General features: G+C 38.1%; 1 protein-coding gene and 1 long non-coding RNA gene across 6 annotated transcripts in view; one reads left to right on the forward strand and one right to left on the reverse strand.

Moving 5' to 3' along the window:
* Window positions 1-24,156, forward strand: part of LOC108000921 (trichohyalin) — a 174,382-nt gene extending 150,226 nt beyond the window's left edge. For all 4 annotated transcript variants that reach the window (XM_062085269.1, XM_062085271.1, XM_062085270.1 and 1 more), the window contains 9 exons: window positions 6,530-6,601; window positions 6,717-6,920; window positions 7,569-7,760; window positions 8,059-8,293; window positions 9,657-9,860; window positions 10,614-10,716; window positions 11,798-12,047; window positions 12,574-12,752; window positions 13,924-24,156. In XM_062085269.1, coding sequence (XP_061941253.1) covers window positions 6,530-6,601; window positions 6,717-6,920; window positions 7,569-7,760; window positions 8,059-8,293; window positions 9,657-9,860; window positions 10,614-10,716; window positions 11,798-12,047; window positions 12,574-12,752; window positions 13,924-16,129 — 3,645 coding nt within the window. In that variant the 3' untranslated portion in view covers window positions 16,130-24,156. The remainder of the gene's footprint in view (window positions 1-6,529; window positions 6,602-6,716; window positions 6,921-7,568; window positions 7,761-8,058; window positions 8,294-9,656; window positions 9,861-10,613; window positions 10,717-11,797; window positions 12,048-12,573; window positions 12,753-13,923) is intronic.
* Window positions 1-24,336, reverse strand: part of LOC114576878 (uncharacterized) — a 141,856-nt gene that overhangs the window by 101,056 nt on the left and 16,464 nt on the right. The window lies entirely within an intron of this gene.

Here is a 24,336-nt window from a genome sequence, read left to right on the forward strand (position 1 = left end):
GGGGGGGGAGGGAGGCGAAAAGGGGGGAAGGAGGGGGAGGGAAAAAAGGAGAAAAAGCGCGGAAAAAACTCGAGCTCGATATGTAGTTACTGTCAGGGCGGACAAGCGGCTTCCCCGGGGAAAAGTCGCCTCTCTCGATGAAAACTACTCTCACCCCTCCCTCCCCTCCCTCCCCGGTTGTGCCAAAGCTTTTCCAGCTACACTTGTCGATATAGTTTCCCCCGAAGTGACGAGCAGGGTTAGTGGATTATTCGAGGGGTTAATGGGATGTGAATGGCGTGGAATAAGCAGGATAGAATAGCTCGGTTGGTCGGATGAAATTTTGGGCCTTCTCCATTCAGATATTTTATGATTGTGTCCCAATTTTTCTCCCATCTTTTTCAGGGTTCAGGGTTACAATTTACAAATGTAACCCTGTTCTTTCCAAGTGTGGATAGATGTTAATGCGATTCAATTCTTTGACAAGTGATCTCGTCATATCGTATAACAATCAGAAGTACAAGTTTATTTATTTATTAGATTGGATTAGATTAAAAGAGAGAGAGAGAGAGAGAGAAATAGAATCGAATAACAAACATTCGTCCCTCTTTTCTCTAATTCATTCATCTATTTATCATGAAAAACTTGGAAACTTGTGCTACCCCCCAAGCGAAATTTAACAAGGAGTCAACGAGCAAATGGTTGCCCGCAAAAACTAGGCCAGTAACGAGATAACAACCGAATAAAATCCTCCGCTTCCTCCTCCATTACCTTCAACTCATTGCGAATTCTCTTCGAGACAAATCTCACTCCTACCAAGATACCAGACACACCAAATAATAAATCCAATACCAATCAAAATTCCCCCCAAAAAACCCGAAAAAAAAATACAAACAAAAAAATCCTCAGCCACTGTCTCGCGCTAAGATTTGCTCCAAAGCGAAGTGAAAAAGAAAAATCCTCTCTATCCATCCTTCCATTCCTCTTTCTTCCTCATCCCTCCCCCCTTTCCTGCGTAGCCAGGGAAGCAAGGGCTTTTCAAGACGCGGGGATGTGGGGAAACCCGGGTATAAAAAGCCGGGCAAAGTCACGGACCTTCCCCGTGGCAAACATCTCTGTCTCTTTCCCACCCTCTCCCGCCTCGTCCTCGCCCCCCTCGTGTGCAAATTTGAACGGGTGGGAACTCAGCGCGTCAGCGCCCTCTGCTCCTCTCTGCGCCCCCATCTCCCTTTCCCAAACTCGACGTCTAGCCGGTTGGTACCGGATGGTATTCGCTTTCATCGGGGCCGAATCCTGGGCACTTCCGGGTGCCGTGCGTCAATGGAACGTCTAACGTTGGCGGGTGAGCGCGAGTTTTACGTCCGCGTTTCAATATTCATTAGAAAGGGCGAACGGACGGAATTCCAACGTTCCTCCCCTCCCCCAACGTTAGGTTCTTTTTCGTTCCGGGCCAGACGTAATGATACGTTGCCGGGGCTGGGTATTTTTGGTCGCGATTCGCCACTGGGAAAGGGCGGCAGGTAAAACGGAAGGTGTATGACCCGTTTTTCAACAGGGTCTCTTTGTTTTTCTTTTTTCAAGTTTTCTAACGACGAAATTGTTTATTTAAGCGTAATGGGATTAAGAGATTTATTGTAAGGGATCGAGGAATAGGAATTTTAAAAAGGAGGGAATTAAAATTCGAAATTTTTGGGGGGGGTCGGAGTTACGTGTAGAATTGCGACGGGAAGAATGGAAGAATTGAGTTGAAAATTGGAATTAGCTTGTACGATAAATTTCCCATTCAAATTTTCTCTAGTAAATCTGATTAAATAATGTATTGTACAAGTGGCTAACCCGGGGTTTAATGAGATATTTCGTATATCTCCTGTATTCAGAAACGTGTACGCTATTCAACGTGATATTCAATAGGAAGGCTTCATTTGTGCTTTATTATTTTCATAAAACGCTTGCTAAAATTAAAATTAAACATTTCAACTTTATGAAAGATTATATTAGATATATAGTTGTTGATATTTACTTATTTTCTTAATCCGATTTCGTTTTTAAACTTACAAACTTTCGGACAGATAATATAATTCTGGTTCAAAGAATACAGAAACTGTACACATATCTATTTAAACTTATTAAGAACTCGTACGTATATATATATATATATCCAATAGGAATCCTCGATTTGTATTCAATTTATTTTATGCCGTTTCCATGTATGCGGAGGAAAGTTTTTCCCGAAGAAGTTTGAGTTTTTCAAGAGTCTCCGTCAACACTTTCGACTCGATTGCCATATTTCAGAGGCGCTCCCACCATCCTCGATAAAAAGGGAAAACAAGGCTCGTCGATTGGCTTCATTCCAGCCAGGGACATTCTCTAGTCACAACAAGGGGAGGGGAAGGGAAGAAAAACTTCGTCGTATCGTACCTTTTCACTTGGCAAAAACTCGAGGCCCGTTAATATATCGGTCTTTATTATTGCCGATTCACCGTGCTACCCTACCATCCCTTTTTCTCGTCGAGGAAAAAAACGATTAATAACGAGGAAGGGGAAAGTTCATGAAGATTCGATTCAAGTTACTTAGCCATTCGTTCGAGAGGGGGAATCCTGTAACAACAATCGTAGAAGCGGCCTTCTTCGGCACAAAGGTGCGATGTTTATAATGAAGCCTCCCCCTCCCTCCTTTGAGAACTTTTACTTTTCCCAGTGTAAAGTTGCCGGCGGAACAGCTTTGGGGACTCTTTGAGAAACCTTTCAGAAGCCGTGATCATTAAATTCGTAACTTGTTGCTGAAAGGAGCGGTGGCCCCTTTCGTTTCGTGTTTCAATTACTCTATCTATGAATTTACTACCCTATATATCAGATTGTTACGAAGAATTGTAAATTGTCATCCCTTCAAAGTTTTGATCGAGGAACGGAATTGATGATTCAAAAAGATGCTCGTTAAATAATTAAAAGTCAACTTGTTTATTTCTTTCTATTTTTTTGTTAAACGAATAAAATGTCTTTATCTTCTTTTTTCAAATAAATTTTAGTATTATAAAATATTGCTATATATATACAATAAAACAATAAAATATAAAAAACATTCTATCTTTATGAATAATAATTCTAATATTAGTATTAATTCAATTCCATCCTTGATCAAATTTCAATCGAGTGATAATAATTTCAAAGGTATTCGTGATAATTTGATCATCCACTCTAATACTCTATTGAAAAGAAAAAAATATCATACGATTTCCACAAAAGTTCCCTTCCTTCCAAGTTCGTACGGTATATCAAACGTTTCATCGTATTCAATATCTGACAGAAAATCCTGCGAACGTTTCGTGGAACTTGCTTCTTTCGGATGCGAGCTTTCAGAAACTTTTCTCCCTTGACACCGCCAACATAATCGAGGAGACATACATATATTTTTAAAAAATATCCGACAAACAATCCTTGAACATTCCGGTTCCGGCTTTAAGAATGGTTCTTCTTGAAAAATTTGCAAAAAAATAAAAAAGGGGAGGAGGAGGGGTTTGTATTGAATAACCATTGATTGAACATGATAGAAGACCCCTCCGAGTCACGACCTTTCACCACGGCCCATTGGATTCCCCGCTAATCTGCGCGAAAGGGTCCATCGCCCCCTCCCCCCTCCCTTTCCCTTTTTGCAGACGATCGTTTCACCGCCAATAGCTTCAAAAGGTTCGAAAGGTAATGCAAGCTGCTCGAATTTGAGCCAGACCACTCGAAAGATTCATCCTCGCTCCTTTCCACCCCCGCCAAACCCTTTCTCTCTCACCCCCTTTTGGCAATCCACTTAAGAACATAAAGCTGTCCGCCCGATGGCCCGCCTTCTTTCCCCCAGAACTTGGGAATTACTGAATAGATTTCGTAGTTTAGATGGATGCTTGCCGGGGCCAAGTCGTCATCAAGCCCTGATGCATTCTTGGATCTGAGGAGGAGGAGGAATTCCGAAGGAATAGGAGGCATGTAGGGGATGTAGATTCAAAATTAAGTATCGCGCGAATAAAATTTAATAAAGACAATCTATCTGTATATTTATTATGGTAAAAGGTCTGTTTTATTTGTGTCTTATGCACTATAAAGTGTCCTCCGTGAAAAAAAATCTAAATATTATAAGTTGATAACATGATGAGCCAATAATTATGTTTTAAAAATGTGAGGAAAAAGATGTATGAACTCTTTTCACTGATATGTTCGGTCAACAGTGATTAAAAATACAGGCAAAAGTTGATTGGTTTTCGATCAATCGTTATACTTGGAATATTGGTATTGGCCGATCGCGAAGAACAAAGGGGTTAACGGTGGTGGATTCCTTCTCCGCAATGGAGAGTAAAAAGGGAGCGGGAGAGGGAAGGGAGAAGGGGTGAAAACAATGAAATAAGCAACTAAAGCCACAAGCCTGGAAATGGATCGTAAAGTCCGACTGTAAAAGTTTCGAACTCGGCATTAAAATTGCACGGTGTTGTTTCACGGTTATCCTTCCCGTTGCTCGAATTGCTTAATTAAATTCGAGACTTTGTAAATCAAAACACGTTGAACGAAATTTCGAGCATTTTGCTCGAGAGGGAGAAAGCAACGGTTTGCCAGCGTGAAAAGTTTCCTGGCAAAATGTACTTTTTGATCGGCTTGTCAGGGAACAAGGAAGGAAGAAAAAATCATGGGAAAGGGAGGAGGAGAGAGAGAAAGAGAGGAGGGAAAGATCCGACGAATAAATAACTCCATGTGCTTCTATGAGGCGACGAGAAAGCCGAACGTAAAACTGTCAAAACGCTTAAATAAAATCGACCGTGCGTGCATTGCATCGCTTCAAGAAGAGTCGCAACGAGAGTCACGTGGAAAAATTCATGATTTGTTCGCCGCACAATGAAAAAACTAACAATCGCTTCACGATATTTTATATACACTCGTATGGATAACTTTTGTCTCTGAAACGTCTCCTTTGAATCCTTCTCTTTTCGAGAATATTGCGTATTCTGGAATTGGAGAAATAAAGTAATATATATTCGTACGGATTCGCGTGTATCGTGAAAATAAATTTAATATCTAAAAAAAAAAAATTAAAAAAATACTCTTATCATCTTGTAAAATTCCATTATTGTCTTCTTGATGTTAGAACAAAGATACCGATAAGAAGAAACAGCTACGAAAAACATAACTATACAATTATTCTAGATTCTAAATTAATATTAAAGCTGCTCAATATCTCTTTTCGAGTTTCCTCATTTATGAATGAAAATGATCAAACGTATTAGTCGGCATACACGAAATGCTCATTGATAAGTTAATACACAAGTTCTTTTCTTAAGAAATATTTCGACTTATTCGAAAGCTGATCCTCAGTAAGAGATCGTGCAAAACGAATCGTGAAGATCTTTTCAACGGATCAACAACTCCATTTCAACTCCTCGTATTTCTGTTCCCTTTTCATGGACACCATCGGGGGATAGAAGGCTATCCACTCGTGAAAACGTATTTCTGATCGAAACGCTGTCTCTAATCAATATCCATTAAGTCGTGGATGGGATGGAAAAAAAAAAATTCCGATCAACCCCCAGTTATCCAGTTGTCCACAACCAACGTCAACTCCGTGGGTCTCGACGAATAGATTCTCTGATTTCTATTTTGTCGTGCCCGATAGATAGTTCACTGGAAAACGTACAATTTTGATTGTTGCTCAAAAAGCAAACGCGTTTTTGTCAAAGTTAAAAAAATAAAAATCGCGGTAACCAATTAAGTAACCAATTACTGTATTAAAATATTTGTTACTCTATTTGTTATACACGTATAATACTTAAATATTGATTGATCGGATCGAAAAAATTTTAAATTATAGATAAATATCACGATCAAATATCACGAAAGTTAATTGAATATTTCACAAAATTAATTAAAAGATCCTACAAATATAGTTCCTCTTATATAGAAGATATCATCAATATTCAAATTCTTTTTCTTAAGCAAAGATCCCCCTAACATCTTAGAAAAGAATCTCAAAAATTATTTTACTATGTATTACACGTTTAAAATATACTTCTAGTTATTGAATCTATTCGTATCTCTGTCGCGAAACTATATTCTTGAGTTTCATAAAAAATGAATGAAACTCCGAAGAAATTCGAACAGAAAAATACTTTTATATAACACTTCTCGTCCATCCTCGCTCGTTTTAAACATTCGCATAAAAATTTACTTAATAACCATAAATATAAATCATCCAACCGTCCCTAAGACTGTCTCTAAAATAATAATGTGTCTCTGGAATAATCGCAAAGATAACAATAAATGGTGGTTAAAAAATTTTACGAGATCGCGTTCAACCGGTCATACTGTTCCCCCCTAAACCCCACGTGAAGCAGGTTTAAAAACAGGCGGGTTGTAAAAACCAGCAACATCGCGAAATGAGAAAAGAAACGGTTGCCTCTTTTACATAGGAAACGTTAAAAGTCCCTCATTACCTAAGCTCGTTTCGAATTCACCTCTTCCACGCTTTAAAATTTTCCACCGTCTTGAACTCTGTCTAACTAGCGTTTCACTTTGCTTTCAGCTGAAAGCGTTCTACGTCGACCTACTGGTCCCCCTCGAGACGAATCTGGAGAAAGACACCAAGGTCGTGCAGGTGAGTAGTATCGCCTCGACCAGTATCCTGGTGGGATGGCACCAGCGGATTCGTCGTTTCTTTTTCTTTCTTTCTTTTTTTCTGAATAATTCAATGTAATATTCGTTCCGTATAGAGCGAGCAGAAGAAGTTTCTGCAGCAGCACAAGACCAGGTCCGAAACTTATAGCAAAGCGGCGGCCACGATGAAGAAGCAGAGGAAAAAGTCGAGGGGCGCGAGCAAGAGTGGACTGGCCATGGACAAAGAGCTGAAGAATATGCAGATCCTCGAGGAGGAGAAGTCTAAGCTAGACGCCTTTTGTGAACAGAGTTTGAAGAATGTAAGTATGTAATGGACAAGCTCTTATAATGAAAAGCGACCAGATACGTTCTCGTTTGAAATCTTTTTTTTTCTTCCTTTTTTTTTGTGCCAACTGTTCACGATAGGTAACAGGGGAGATGATAATTAACCCTTGATTGAGGAATGTCGGAATAATGTAGATCCACGAATGTAGATCCACGGAAGAATGTAGATTTTTTTTTAAGAGAAAAAATTTAATTGATATTCTGTTTAAATTAATAAATTGATTCATATAGATATATTTTTGTTATTTGATATGAAATATAAGCATGAATTTGGTATATGTTAAGTTAATGATATAGTTTTCTAGAAAATAGATATTTTTCTTAATCAGTATTAACTTTTATACCAAAAAAAAAAATGTTTTATACTTTTAAACAAAAGAAAATTAAATTTTTGACATTTTTCCATATATGAGCACCTCTTACTTAATTTTTCAAAATTTTAAGTAGTCTAAAATTAAATTCTATTTCGACTTAAAGTTTTTTTCTGTATTAACAATATTAACTGGCTAATTATCAAGAGATGAAATCATGTTGGCTTCGCAACGTCGAGAGAAATAGATCAATTAGATCAAGGTACAAAGAAAGAAAGATTTTGAAGAACCTTTTCTACTTTATTTTTTCAGGCTATGACTCAGGAACGAAGAAGGTACGGCTTTGTTCTCGAACGACAATGCTCGTTGGCGAAACATTATGCGAGTTTTCATGAGGTCGCGTTAGCTGCTCTTCATCCCTCGGTTGATAAGTGGCGCGAGGTAGCTGCTACCAGGGAATATTTACCCCAATCCGTGGAAGATATGTTCGCTTCCAGGCTTAGAGTGAGTGATATCTCGAATATTTTTCCGCTACAGTCTCTTTCTTTCGGAGTTTATTAGACAGAATGTATTTTTCTTAGCTACAATCACCAGTTCTATGAATTTACAACGTACATATTTTAACATGTTAACCATCAGACTCTAAATTTTCCTATTTTTTCTTCGTCTGTAAAAACTATTAATGAAAAATTAATCTTTTAACCGTCTTTGAAATTAAATAATCATAGCATCATTCTTCAGAAGAAACGCATCGATATTATCCGTGATATTTAATTTCTTTTTTTTTCACTTCGTGTTTTAGCAAGTGTCATTCTGGCCGGAGGACGAAGAGAACGGTGGATCCGAATTAACGATGAGCTCACAATTGAGAAAGACCAGAAGCATGGATAGTTCTTGCTTGGAACTTCGACCTGGGCCGCCATCCGGAAATGTGCCAAGTACCACTTATCAAGGTCCAACCTCGCATCTTTCATCCGCCCTCTCGAGAGCAAGATCGGAGGCCAATCTCCACGCTTCGACATTGTCCCTCGATCCAGGTAAATTCTCCCCCATTTTTACATTACAAAATCTCGCGCAGGATTAGCACAAAGGAAAAACAATCTGATAAAAATTTTGAAACGATGAAATTGGAAGGGCACTCCCTGAACACTCGACATGGGATGTAAATCCGAAAGGATTGAAATTTTAATTCGATCTTGTATATATACATATATATGTATATATATATATGGAATCACGATAGGCTATGCAGCGAATGGAGAATGCGAAAACGCGACACCGCACGATCCTTTTTATTTTAACGAATACCAATGGTCGTATCGAGTGGGGGTTGAACACGTAACAAACGAGTGCAACACGATCGGGTGGAGAAGTGCTCGTGAAGCAGTTGGAAAGCCGAGAGAGTCCGCTGTATCGAATATCGAATTCCATTTGTCGATCGTTTCACACGGTCGGGAATTTTGCGACTTCGTGGAGCAAAAAAAAAAAAAAAGAAAAAGAAAAAAAAGAAAAAAAATTATATTAATCGATATCTGTATAATAACGAACTGACGAGAACTGACGATCCCTTTCCATTGAAATTTGGAAACTAAAATATCTTGATTGATTGAATTGATTTGATCGAAAGTGAAGTTATCGATTATTTCTTTCTTTTTTATTTTTTTTTTCCTTTGCAGTAAACAGATTGTCGAAATTTTTCGTGTTTCATGGTATTCTTTTCAAGCCAAACGCATTATGAATCAGTTGGTAATGATGCGATGGAGAAATATACTACATAATGAGGAGGAAAAAAAAGGATTCGGATAAAAATATTCGAATAAGCATTTTGTTTCGACCGTGATGGTTTTTGGCCAACGGCCATTCTTTCGGGGCCAGAAGAATGGAACGTTGTAAAATAACGTGGAACACAACTTATAACCATAGTTTTTTATCGATTTTATATATTTTACCTTTCCAAAAACCATAACGTAAAACTACCAACAAATTCGCAAATTTACATCCCGTGTGAGTGAAGAAAAAAAAAAAGAAAAATTTATTAGCTTTTATAAGGACAAGGAATGAAAAGATACAATCTTATGAACGATATTAGTACGTAGACAATAGAATTTCTTTTTCTTACCTATACCTGACGACCAATGAATACTCACATACCTGATTTTTACATTCGTTCTTTATCACAAACGCTCACCCGCCCAATTCCTCAAGAAGATCCAGTAATATGTGGAACGCAAGAACGCGAGGAAGAGTTCGAAAACTCCCATCCCATCCCAAACGACTGAAATCCTTTTCCACTCCAGGATCCCAAACACACCCCTCACGCCACGCGCAAATTACGAAATGAGCCGGGTTAATCGTCCCCCCTCCCCTTTCGCCCCTTTCCCCCTCTTATTATTTTCGCAGAGGTACCGGAAACTCCGCCAAGGCCGAGGTCCATGGCGCCCCCGGCATCACGCAACAGCGGAAGCGGAGGCGGTGGAGGCAGCGGGACAGGGGTGAGCTCCGGCGGATGGGGTGACGCACCCCTCGCGAGGGCCCTCTTCGCCTATTTGAGCTCGGGGGAAAATCAGCTGAGTTTCCTCGAGGGCGATCTCATCGCGTTGATGGGTGAGTGGATGATGTCTGGACCCAGGATTTCGAGACACGGGATTATTATTCGGCCTGACCGCAACGAGATTAGTATAACGGCCACCGGAATTCGTATATGCACGATAACTTGTAATTACGGTTCCACAATGTTATATAATAGAATTGAAATCGTGATCGGGAAACACGTGAAATATTTCTGGGTGTTCGTTGGACTTTGAGAAATTTCCAAGTATTCCTGGGTGAATCGCGAAAATTTTGAGGGTAGTCTGTGTTTATATGTGTGTGGATATCGAGTGACACGTGTTAAAATTTTTGAAGAAATGGAATTCGAAGACCTTTTTTTTATTTTATTTACTTATTAGTTTAGTTTGGATATTTTCTATTGTATAGAGGAATAATATTAATAATTAATCAGATCCAAGGTCTACTATTTTCCAATTTTTTCATTCGAATCATTGAAGAATTGAATCTATGACACGAATTTGCAATATTTTATATGCAATCGTTCTAAAAATATTTCGAAGCAAATGACAAAAGTTGATTAAACTTTGATTAGTTAATATAGTTTACGTATACATATATCGCTCTCCCCAGAAATCGAAACGAAGCTGCTTAATCAAAATATCGTGTAGACTATTTTATCCGTACAAAAGATAAGATAGTAAGACAAAAATCATCCCTTCGAAATTACCAACCCCTTATCGAACCGTCTCCGACCGAACAATCGCCATAAACGATTATTTCTATTTCACAAAACTACCTTATTATTAGGAGATCGTCAGAAAGGGTGGCAATTTGGGGAGAATCTCCGCACACAGAGTTCCGGATGGTTCCCACTGGCGTACACAGAAATTATTATCGACGATAGTCTAGGGTAAGTTAACAGAGGGGTAGGAAAGACTCCTGGTTTTGGTTCAAGCTGAACGATATCACAACAGATCTTGTTACAGCTTGCTCGTTGGTTAACAATTGCATGGGTCGAATGCAATTACGCTAATCTAGAACGATAACGAGGAGAGGAGAGGGGAGGAAGGGAAAGGGGAGAGGGGGAGGGGACAGCAATGGGTGATATCGATACTAGCTATTCCCATTAAACCTATATTTGTCTTGGTGTTATTGTTGCATACACTCCACTAAATCCCCTTATTCCGACACTCGATTTACGATATGGAAATTTTGTCACAAAAGCTTTTAACGTTTGATATATGTATCGGCCGCCTCGGAATTTCGATGGCATAAAAATGTTAATCCCGGTTCTTAATCTTTCGAACGATCCTCTCGAATTGGCAATTATGCATAAACGTAAATTTTTATTCCTCTCCTTTCTCTTAATTTCGTTTATCTAAGAAAATGTCAAACACTTTGAATATTTATTTAAAAACCAGTTCTGTTAATGTATTTGTTAAATGTAGTTTGCAAGAAATATTATTATTAGGAAGACTCGGACTATGAGAAAATTGTAAGAATAATTTTATATCCGAGTCAATCTTGTCTAAAATGATGAAAGAATTCGTAATATTCAACAATTAACACCAAAATGTTAACGACATATTATGATCTTGACTACGAAAACGAAGATGTCGTGTGTAAAAATTACATTTGTAATCATATAATACAATTTTTAATTAATAAGAATTAGATAAATCTTACAAATTTATTTGAAATTCCAATTAAAATGGATAGAACAAAATTTAAACGAAAGGAAAAACAAAATAAATAAAAAGAGGAGAAAAATCGACATGACAAAGTCAATAATATTTCCTACATATACGTATTTTCTCCTCCCCCTGTCAGGGAGATACATTTTATGATTACCAATATTCCGCAACAGAGAATGCATCTCTGACAAATGACGCTTCCCCTTCTCTCCACCCCTTGACATTTTCAACGATTCGGATTTAGCCACAATCGTTAGCATTATCACTAAAATCGAATGTGTACGATAATATGTGAAGATCGCCGAGTCACGGAACAAACAATGGTCGCGCATCGGAGCCACAGGCGGTTCCACCCTGTAAGCCGCCACCCTCCCGCCCGCCAGTGACACCGAGCATCGATGAAGTGTCGAGTGGATTCCATGGGGTGGGAAACAACAACGTCAACAACAGTAACAACAATAACAGCAGTACAGGCACACCCACTAATGTGCCGAACAGCAACAGTTCTCACAATTTGGCGACACCTACTGCACGTCAAACGAAACCGGTGAGAATGATTTTTCGCTCGAATATCGATATCGTTGAATTCATTTCGGAGAAATCACCATTTTCCCCCAATAAATTCGTTCATTTGCCACGATATGACATTTTGATGAATTATTGCATTACCTTGTTATTTATAAAAGATGTACAGAAATGTAATCATGCTTGTTTTGAGTGTAAAAATTTTGTTAAATCTAAAATCTGGAAAAAAAGATATTTAGTATATCGGATAGAAAAGAGAATTTTTAACAACGAAAAATTTAAATGAAATCTGAAAGAGATTCAAATATAAGAAATAAAAATTCCTTTAAATGTTCACGTTTTAAAAGATTTAAGAACGTTCAAATAAAAGAAACATCTTCGTGCACAAAGAGCCTGAACAGAGATTCAATAACAGAGATATACCCTCAGAAACCGGATATCTCTTCCTTCGATCAGCGTCTTTTCCAAAAAAAAAAAAAAAAAAAAGATAAAAAAAAAGAAAGAAGGAAACGTAAATCTCATAAACCTTCACTTCTTCCTCCACACAGATCCGTCCATCGGGCACATTGCCCACTGTTTTGGCCGGTGGCCGGAGGATACAGCCACCTGCTCCACCCGTTCCGCCCCCTCAAGTCGTGACGTCTCTTCACAGCAGTAACGACAGCGGTTTCTCAAACGAGCCACCAGCTCAACCGGACATCGACTACAGCGACGACGAGGCCATGAGGTGAGCGACAACCACGAAAATTTCGTCGAAGAGACACACTTTAGATAACTCTAATTGAACCTCGTCGGAAGTAGTTGATGATTGTTTGGCAAACCTGTGGAAAACGCTTTTGGCTGTCTGATTCGTCGACTTCGAGCTTTGTATTTTATCCCTGCTCTGCAGCCCTGTTAATTTCGTTGTCTTGGTTCCTCGGTATTCTCCCTAACGAAGTGTACAGAAATAGATTTGTATCATAGATATCGTAGCTTCTTTTTTTTTTCTTTTATCTAACGTCCCCCCATTCCCTCTTTCCATTAAATATCTTCTTCTCATTTCGTTTCATTTCCGTATGAATCGAAATAATATAGGATGTACATATATATATGTGTATATATATATATATATATTATGCATGCGTATGTAGAATTCATAGACCCTTTCCTTAGACAATACCTTTTGTGCTCGAATCATTTTCATATAATGTCTTCTTTATTTTTTTTTAATCCCGTGAATTAATAACCGCGAACTAATAACAATCGATATAAAGTCTACTCTCTGTATTTCGAGTTGCAGAAGAATCCATGTGTTTAACATTTAACGAAAAGAGCGATGGCCGGCAACCAAAAATTAGATCTTCGATCTGCGATCAGTTTCGCTCATCGTTTCTTAAAAAAAAAAAAAAAAAAAAAAGAAAAGGAAAGAGAAAAAGGAAATAATCGCGATCACACCCAATTATCCAGCATTATCGAACCCGTAGGCTTTATCTCAGAGTCACGATTTTGTTTTCTCTCCTGATTTGTAGATTCCGCATGCGTTATCGTGGTCGATGGAAATAAAATACGGCGTGGTGGTGGCTCATTCACCTCTCCGGGCTCCTGCGATGCCAGCAGCCATATCCCCATCCCCGCATATCGCAATGTCCGCGACCACAAAGCTCGACAGCCGCATAACTAATCCTACCCACGTACTTGGCTCTTGGTTCTTTTTCTCCATACTGCTGCACTATTCCGCTCTCTTCTCTTCTTCTTCTTCTTCTTCCTCTTTTTCTTCTTCTTTTTCTTCGTCTCTCGTTCTCTTCTTTCTCTTCTTTCTTCTCTACTCTTCTTCTCTTTTTCACTCTCTCTCTCTCTCTTTCTCTCTTTCTTTCTCTCTCTTTTTTTTTTACTCATCCCGAGCCCGCACGAAAACGCAGACAACGAAGAAGAAAGCCGCGTGCCGATAGAATAACGGAGGCGGTGAAGCAACACCAGAAGGAAGACAAGTCGAACGGCAAGGATTGGGAGAACGATTCCTGGAAGACGATACCGAGGGACGAGAAGAGCTGGCACCTTTACAGGACAGCGATGGACATTTGGGCGGAGGCGAATGCGAATCAGAGCAACGAGAACGGGGAGGCGAGGTACCATCAGCAGAATCGCCACTACAACAGTCAAGAACGGAAGCGTGACTTCTCGGACCGCGCAGTTATGGAGAACGGACCGGGCAGGAAATCCGGGAAGAAATCTGCGCAGGAGAGAGGGCAGAAGAACGAGTACGATAACCGTGGCCGCGTTAATCCCGGCCACAAGGGCAAGCCGTTGAACAACGAGGAACAATCTAGGAAATCTACGAGGAGGAGCAACGAGCAAACCGAGCAGGAACGTGGCAGGGAGTCGAAGAGGAAGGAGCAAGAGGAGACCGAGGAGGACGAGATAGAGTTGGAGGAGGAGGAGGAGGAGGATACCTATGGTGGCAGGATGGATTATCAGAAGTACGATGGGAAGAAGTATTACGGAGACAGAAGCGAGGGCCAGGATAACCGCAACTCTCGTCGAGGTTATCGGCCGATTGCCCAGGAGGAGGCGAAGTACGAGAACGAGAAGATGATGTCCTCGGTGTCTTCCTCGGGGACGGATGACGAGAGCACAATCACGATTCCAGAGACCGGCAGAAAGGTGGAGCATATCGCGCAGAAACTGGAGCAAACGGCGCAAAAGTACGCTCGTGAGCACAGTCCTCCCAAGTTCATAGAACGAAGGAACGATTACAGAAGTTTAGAGCGCAGGGAGGATAAGCAGCCACCCCCGCCGTACGAGAGGTATAACGATTGCGAGAGGAATCGTGGTGGGCCACAGAGGTTCGAGAGGGAGAGGGAGAGGGAGAGATACTTGGAAAAGTCTCCAACCACGGCCCAGAAGACGTCCACTTACGAAAGGGAAAGAACGTTCGAGAAGAATCCCGATAGAAATAGGAACATCGAGCGAGCCTCGAGTCGCCGCTTCGAGAGGCCGAGGCCGCCCTCCGAAGAAGCTCCTGAGAGACCGACCGAGCCCCGCAACGTCTACAGAGAGCGTAGATACTCGGACAAGGAGGAAGCTATCTACGGAGAGACGAGATACGTAAGAGAAAACGTGTCTATGGACAAGGAACGCGGCTACGAGTCGAATTTCGAGACGAAGCTCGAGAGGACGAAGGTGATCGAGAGGCACGGTTATCAGAATCTTGGGCAGAGCAATCTTCAGAAGTTCCAGAGGAACGGGCAAATCTTGGAGAAGAACGACACGAATAACAATATGCTGAAAGACGACAATAGGAAACCGTTGCTACCAAGGCAGACGACCGCGGTTGGGCACCTGATACAGACCGGTAGAGCGTTCGATGTCGATTCCAAGAGTCCTAAATTGGTGAAGAGAACGAAATCCTTCTGGAGGTTCAGGAGAGATTCCGACGTTCTCGAAGGGATGGCACTTTGGCAGCACAGATCCCTGGTCGACATTCCAAAAATGATCAAAAAGGAAGCGAAGGAGGACGCCATGGACGATTCGAAGAAGCAGAGCCCGGAGGGTAGCCCGAATTCTCGGCAAAGTTTGGAGAAAAGGAACAGTGACGTGACGATCACCAACGATTCGCATCACGAGGAGCCGAAACCGGCTGAGAGGATCCACGTGCCCGAGAAATCGGATTACTTCGAGGATTTCCCTACGCCCGCGGAAAGACCAAAGACTGTCGAGCGGTCCGAATATCGAATGCACCAGGACGAGAGATCCTACTTCATGGGCAATGTATCGCGGAAAGCCATAATCGAGAAGGAAAGGAAGCGGAGCCTGGAGGCTAAACGCAACATGATAGTGGCCGAATTGAAGGAGAACAACGAGGCGAAGAGGAACGAGAGGAGGAAAAAGTACACGGACGACGAGGACGGTTTGACCCAGACGTTGAGCGAGACGGAAGCATCGGACGAGGAGTCTACGTACAGTTGCATCGTGGTCAAAGATCAAACAGTGGCCGAGAAGACTCTTCTTCCTAGAACTAAACTCCGTAGGGATTCTGACCGAGATAAAAATACTTGTGGACCGTGGTACGACCTTTGGGGAGTGGACGCCTCCGTGAACAAGAAGAAGAAGAAGAAACAGCAATAAATCTATTAAACTCTCTTCTTCGTCCACCGCGTCTTGAATCAGTATCGTTGTTTGAATCCCTCGTGGGCCTCGAACTGGAAGTGTTTTATCACGTCTCGAAGTTTATTAAAAAACGTTATTACGTCGAGTTATTATCACGTACATACGTCGACGAGACGTGAGATCGTCTTCTTTCGAAAAAGGATCCGAAACGAAACGAGATGATCGATTTTTGAGACGAGAACGAGCTCGAGGATAAGAGAAGATACTTACGATATGATTTATAATTTTAAGATTTTGCTCGTTTTTTTATTATTTTTTTTTTTCTCTTCTTCTTTTGTGTTTGTCGTTATGTTCCAGTTTTATTATATCATCTCCACCCTCGTATATCAGATCAACACCATGAATGACCGTTTCGCAAGTCTTCCACATAGTGCAGTTCCCATTGCTTTTTTTGATACGTTTAAGCCTATGTTTTGCGAGCATAGTTGTTATTTTATTACTGCTTTCGTCGACGCTTGTTTATGATCGGATATCATTGTGTTGACGTTAAGCATAAAGCATATCGTAATTTAGAATGCAAGGAACAAGTTTTGGTCCATATTTATATCAGCCTGTCACAACGATGGAAAGAACAATGTTATGGATGATGATTCAATCGTAACTCTTGTTGGATTCGTCGTTCAATGATTATTTTATTAACGTGTATTGTGAATTTTTCAATTTTAATTTCAAATTTCTGATCAACCATTAAATTCGATGGTTTCGAATTAATTCTCTAACAATTAAAAGTTTCACGCTTGATTCGTATTTTTATTCGCGCTTCGACAATTAATTGAACGAAACACGAGTAGAAAAGTTTTTAGAAATTTAATCGTATGCTTGAATGATCGGAATTAAATCTGTCAGTTACCATAAATCGTTCCTGTCGATGCATAAACGAACGCATAAATAATATTGCGCGCATTTCCACGACAGGCTTAAAAACGATCGTGTAAACTAGTTTCCGCATTAATAATTATTCGAGTTCGAAACTTTGTGCCCATTCCTTCATTACCCGTGTAAATTAGTTTCTGACCGAAACAATTTGATACTCGATGTCGTAACATTCATTCGACTGTTGCATATGAATAGACTGTAGATTCTTATGCAAATTTATTCAAATATTTAACTAAATCATAGAAAACTTAACAGATTATTTTAATAAATATATCTTATAAGTAATGCAAATAATAGTTTTTTTAAATTTTTTCTTGATAAATTGTATCGTTTATTCGAAAAAAAAAAATTAATTTATATAATGAAACTTTATCCTTTTACGAACACAACTATTCAAAATTTTTGCAATTTTCGATACGCCACAATCATAATCAACATTCAGAATATTATTAGATTTATTTATAACATTTAGCTATTATGCAGATGAAACTGGTATAAAAGGAAAGATATGTTACATTGATTGATATTTATGTAATATATGCAAAATATATGCGATACAAAATTTTTGCATTTGCATAAAAATCTGCAGTTTGCGCACGAGTGTTCACGAAGAATTCAATTCCATTCCCACGATGTTTCATTTCGATATGTCATGAAGGATACCATTCGTTGCTTTAAATTTCTTTTTTTTTCTTTTTTTTGGGAGGGAGGGGGGGAATTTGATATCACTATGCCAGTGGTGTCGTATTTTAATCCAAACGAATTTTTGTCGCAACTGTAAAAAATCTTCATCAATCGTTTTTGTTTTCGAACGTTTGTGCGTTTGTGTGTATGTTCCGTTTCATTTTTGCGTAGCTCGAAGAATTCGTTTGCGTATCTTCTTTCATAGCACTTGCCATCCGATGAAATTTGAATGTTAAATAGCGCGTTGTTCTCGTGCGAAAAAAAATTTTCATTTTTATTTGTGTTTACGCTTCGCATGAAATATCGTGTCAATGTTGGAGAATCGCTGTATGCTGTCCATTGTTGTTCTGTGATACTGTAACGTCAGTTTATTGTAACCAATCTACGGATTTCTGCGGATTTTGCAATTTTTATTTCCAATTTTTGCATGGAATTTTTTACATTTTTTTCATGGTAAATTTATAGCTTGCGAAAGATTTTTTTACAAGTATATCTTTTAAGATCAAAGCAGTTCAATCTTTCCTGTTAAAATTTTCGTTTAGTCTCTTATCTTTTCTATCATGCATAAGTTGTCCGGAAATAAATTGCAGTTTTTATTGAATATTTGAATTACAAATTTTTATTTCAATTTAAAATTTAGTTTTGCATTCTTCTTTTTTCGCTTCTTGGTTTAACATTTAGCGACTGACGCGAGGATTTTTTATTTCAGAACGGCTGACAATCGCGTCATAAAAATGAAAAAAAAAAGAAAAAATTCAAAAGACAGAAATTTAAACAATAGAATTTTCGAGCATTCGAATTTCCCTTTTACATGCATCCTTGATTTTATTACGCTTTTGGCCATTTTACTATTACTTTTTACCAAAATTATATTTATCAAAAATCGATATCCAGAGCTAAAAATTCTTTTCGATTTTCTTATATTCTTAATTATAAAATATCATATTTTTATATCTCCTCACAATTAATTAATAATATTTCAAACGAAATATATTAATAAATCGCAATTAATTTCTGGGCAACTTGTTTGAAGATTACTTTTAAAATTTCTTACTTTATTAAAAAAAAAAAGAAGAAGAAGAAGAACTGCTTGGATAAATGAGAAAATTTAAAAAAAAAATTCCATCAATTCTTTATAGAGATCCACAATTTCGACTGATTAAATCCCCTTTGATGATTCGATTCTTCCAGGACAAACATATTCGCAACGGTAAAGCTACGCAAAACGAAGACGAACGATCGCTCGGCGCCGGCGTTGTCATGAGATAAACTCTTCATCTAGATTACTTTCCTCGCGTGATGTTAGACGATACCGACAAAGGTGGTGCCTCTCTGTCCGAGAGACAACAGTTCCTTTCACGAGAGAGCTTCTGAAACGACTCCGCTTCGGGAGATGTTTCTCCTTCCCTTTTTTTCTTTCTTTTTTTTTTTTTTTTTTTTACTTTTTTTCAAGGCGTGAATGTCCGTCCAACGAACACGTCTCACTTTGATCCTCTATGAATATATATTTCTTTTCCAACCAGCGGAGTTGAAGATTTTTCAAGCTGATGACGATGATGAGGCTCTGCTACGGATACGGAATTGAAATTTGTTAACAGTTTTCTTTTTTTTTTTTTTTTTTTTTGCGAGTAAAAGAATTCCTTCCGCTCAACTGTAACAAGTTTTAAAAGATTTCAATCGCGTTTCGATCCATCGAACGAAATGGCACGATCGATGATCGTAGAGTTATTAGGGGACCATTTGTACGATCAACAACGATACGTTTTTTATACACGAAGTTTTTAAGATCATTACCTTGCGAGTATTTTTTTATCATAGAGGATTGAAAATTAAGAGGACCTAATAAGGATCATGAAAGTGTCTGTCTTCGTCCAGGTAAGATTGACAAGTTTCTTCTGTATTTTGTCTTTATCGATTGTTTCCGACATTCCTTCTTGTCTATGTAATTAATAATTGTAATTTTTGTTGTTTCGATAATTATTTACGTTCTTTTGTAAGATAGGAATACGAACTTTCTTATATATTTGTTCTTATTTTTATCTAGGATTTATTACTTTTTCTTTTTTCCCCTGAAATTAACACTTTAACAACTGCTATCGCTTTTATATATGTGATTTATAATTTTTTACATCAACATATTCCTTGTCCAGTTCGTTTGTCCGTGTTTAAACTAATGTTTTTAATCGCGATTCGAAAACTTTTTCATTTCTATTGAATTGAAAAAGTATTGCGTAGTAAAATAACGCTAAAATAAAGCTAATCTATAATAAAAAAGAAAAAAAAATATTAGAAGAAAATTTACAATAAGTATAATTAATTCTCAATAGTTTTTCTTCTAATAATAAAATTCCAAACTTACTACACGAATACAACAAACGTTCTCAAGTAACAAGAGAAATTGATCGAATTTTTAATCTTATATTTACTTTAAAAATTTATCTAAGTGTTACTAACTATTGAAATGCAGTTGTCAAAGTATTAATTTTTCCAATAAAAAAAAACAAAAAAAAAAAGAAAAACATCTTTACAATATTCCCAAACAAGAAAGCGTCCTATCCTTCATGTACTTCGCATTGTGCCCTACATTTCCCCATCCCTCGTTTAGTGCATCCTGTAATCATGTAAATTAGTATATCGCAGTGCCACGTTCCCTCATTCATCTTATACGTTACCACCCCTCCCCTCCTCCACCAACTAGATCCGATCGAAAATCGATTCGAACGCGAAAGCAACCAAGCAATTCTTTATCTTTATCGGAAGCCCCCGCGCTTTATTTCCGGCCAAGTTAATCCCCGACGCCGTTTCCTCTCCTTCGACGACTCTGTCGCGCCGTCACGGAATGAAACTTTCATTCTAGACGTCGTAAAGCCGCTTTACGTCCACGGGCGGCCACGGGTTAAGGCTCGTAAAATTTCACTCCTCATTTTTTTCTCTCCTTCTCCTCCTCCTCCTTCTTCTGTGTTCGCGCGCGTTTCCCCCACTGTCACGAAGCTTTTTCTCCACTGTCGCCGACTTCTTCGGCTTGTTCGTCTGTGAAAATAAACCCTGTGAAAGCGTGGCACTGGTTTTTTTCCTCCCCATCGCCTCCTCCTCGTCGAGATACGTGTTTCGTCCGGGGAGGAAAACCGGGCTCTCGAGTTTCGTGACTTTTGTTCCGGTTCCATCTGACGTGCACGTTTTGCAGCCCCCCTCCCCCTTTCTTCCCCCTTCTTTTCCTTCTTAATCTCGCTTCCTTTGCTATCGAATTCGCTCCACTTATTCCAGGGTAATAGGATTCGTTAGATACGTGTATCTCCACACTGCCATGATTTGTTATGGTCAATTTGGATTAACTCTTTCAGTGATTCTTGATATAAAATGTATCACATTGTGATCGTGGAATGGTACGAGCGATATCGATCGAACGATTAATTAATTCTTCGAAAGCGAAAATATTCTTCTTTGGGAGTGAAAAGTGTTTTGTTGTGTTGGGAGTAATTGTAACAGTCTTTTGGATTGGCAAATGTATAAAAAAATGGAAAAGTTTCAATATGGCTTTTGCGTTATACTTTGTTTATTATACATTGTTACAATTGTGGAACGAAGGCCTATTAAATATTCCAAAATACGTAAGAAGGGACGTTAATATCTTTTAAAAATTACTGAAAGGGTTAATATTGAAATAGATTTAGTACAATTTAGGTTTCACTTAAGAAGATATAAAACATCGCGATATAAAAACATGAATTTTTAAACGAATATTCATAGTTGTAGGATTTCACTGTGTTATTACAGTCATTCACTTACGTTTGTATTTATACGTTCATTTGAATAGGAAATACGTAAGTTTCATATATATATATATAAATATATATTATGATTATATTATATTTATGAAGAAGAAAATAATACACGATTGTCTCTACAGCTACTCCAACTGCCTATATGAATTTATACTTCTACATAACATGATTTCGAGTATTCAAGTTTTTAAAAACTTGTGACTCTAGATTTTTCCATATAATATTTTGTATCTTCAAGTTGTTAACCCTTTTAATATTTATATATTGATTCACTTACACGATGTTGAATTGTAAATATAAACCGTTCTTGGGTTAAACAAGTTAAACTTGCAACAAAATATCGTCGATTCGCAAGAACAATGACATAATTGGCAATTTTTTTTTCATATATATGATTTCAGAAATATATTCTATTTCTTTCGATAATGAAAATTTGAAAAACGTGCCATTTTTTGTAATTTAACGATAATTTTATCTCCTTGTAGTAGATTTCTTTGTGAAATTGAAATATTGGATCGTAAAGGAATAGGTTCGATAATCGATGCAGTTATTTTATTTTATTCGACAGCGCTGGAATAAGGCTATTTGTTACAAGAACCTTTTCCAAGTAATGAAACGTCAGATTCGACAAATAACCGCACTCTTAGTTGGATACTAAACTTCGAAATTTGTGTTTCGATAAGGAACAAGCAACAAATTTTAGACCTCAGCTGGAGGAGGTTCGACTCTATTTGCCCTATAAAACGGAATAGCCTCACCTATATTCAGTATCACTAAACTGGAATACTCTTCTTTCAGAAACCTGAACGCTTTACCAATCAAACACAGCAAGGATTCTATTTTTTAAAATTGAAACTAATAAAGATCAAAATGAACGATCGAAGATTCTTCAAAATTTGATACAACATGATATTCAATTTTTCCCCAATTCTGTCATTGTTCTCCGCTCTTTTTTCACCACGATTATCCAGAAACAGACACGTTTCAGAAAAATATATAAATTTCCAACCAAGCTCAGAGCATGAAGGAAAATAAAGAGATAAAAAGAAGGAACTATCAGACTACGTAGGTGCACACACGAAAGACACGAAAAGTTGTGAACACCAGGAGGTCGAAAGATCGCCCCGTATCGATAGAGAACTTTTACTGCGAATTTTATCGCGTGCACTGCCGCAGACATTCCGATGTTTTTCCATTCCCGAAACATTTCCACGGAATCGGAAAAGCTGCCGAGTTCGTCAACGAGATACGAGACACCGGTCGTAACGTATCGAAAACAACCCCCTTAACAAAACTGTTTTAAAACTGTCTAACGCTTTCCAGCAATTGGGAACCTAAGTGATAACCACGGTCATTCCTGGCTCGAACACTGTTTCGAATATTGTAATTGTAAATAACTGTATCACGAATCCTCGGATATGGATAAAAGAAAAAAACAACGTATTATCGTTGCTCCAGATCGACACGTATTGTTATCACTCTGCGTCACGTTGAAACAGAGATAAACGATAGGGCAGGAATCTCGAGATCTTTGCCCGAGATGGAACGACACCCCTTTTTCGTCCGAATATTCGTATTTTTTACTTTTTGTGTCGATGATTAATCTTTGACCGTGTGAGTGATCGTTTTATTACGTAGAGACGGTAAAATAGACAATGAAATTTATATATAGGAAATTTCGAAGGAAAGTTTCATATAAAGTTTAAAGAAAAAAGAAAAAAAAGAGAAATGGAAAATCGAAGATGTATGTCGATTTTTCGACGAGTACAAAAGAGAAATCCAAAATAGTTGTATATATTGATAGTAACACACATGTGAAAAGGGGTAGTTGGATGTCTAGAAAATTTTTGTTTCGCGTCTTCCATGTATTTTGAAAGAGAACCCATAGATTTTCATATCGTTCATCCTCGAGTGTGTTATGGATTTCGAAATAATCAAAAAAGAAAAAAAAAAGAGAAAAGAAACTAAAAATAGTCGACCTATTAGAAATTAGCTAATTAATATTTTTTGAAAAAAATAAAATTAAAAAAAAAACTCTATAAACACAAATTTATCGGATCACATCTCGCCGGTTAAGGATTAAAACACACCCTAAAAATATAATACTAATCAATTTCTAAATAACAATATATTTTTCACCAAATCATAGTAACGTTGTTCGGAGTTTTCCGTTCTAGTTTTATATAATTTTTATAATCGGATTGCTCGTCATCGATCTCGAGATTCCTGATGTAAAATTACATTACTTCCGATGGAAATACGAGTATAAAAAGGAAATTAAAAGGTTTAGGGCAACATTTTTTTGCAATTGCGTTTAGATAAGCGAGCGAACGAGAGTCCAGAGATAAGAGAAAGAGAGAGAAAAATGTTAATATATTATAAATACGCATATACCGGCGAGAATGCCGGGTGGTTAGGGGAAATTTATGGAAACCTGTTCGTTTCAACCTGTGAAAATTATCGTTTGTCTAGTGAGATTTTTCATGGGGAGGAAACGAGACGGGTTTGACCGGCCACTTCCAGTGACATTTTTAGATAGTCTAGGGAAAGAAAATGATGAAATTGTTAATAAGAACCATGTATACATGCATATACGTTATATATATATATATATTATTGTTATTATATTAACGTTTTTGTGCATCCTTGGAGTATTATTTATTTTAATTTAACCCTATCATTATTTCAGGTATGACTTCGAAGAGAACTTCAGAGAAATTATATGTATTATATATGGATTATTAATAATATAAAATTTACAGAAGACTTGAGATATTTTTTTGTAATGTATATTGGAAGACTTTACTACAATATTGATTCGCA

This window comes from Apis cerana, linkage group LG14 (genome assembly GCF_029169275.1).
Source record: "Apis cerana isolate GH-2021 linkage group LG14, AcerK_1.0, whole genome shotgun sequence".
Lineage (NCBI taxonomy): Eukaryota > Metazoa > Arthropoda > Insecta > Hymenoptera > Apidae > Apis > Apis cerana.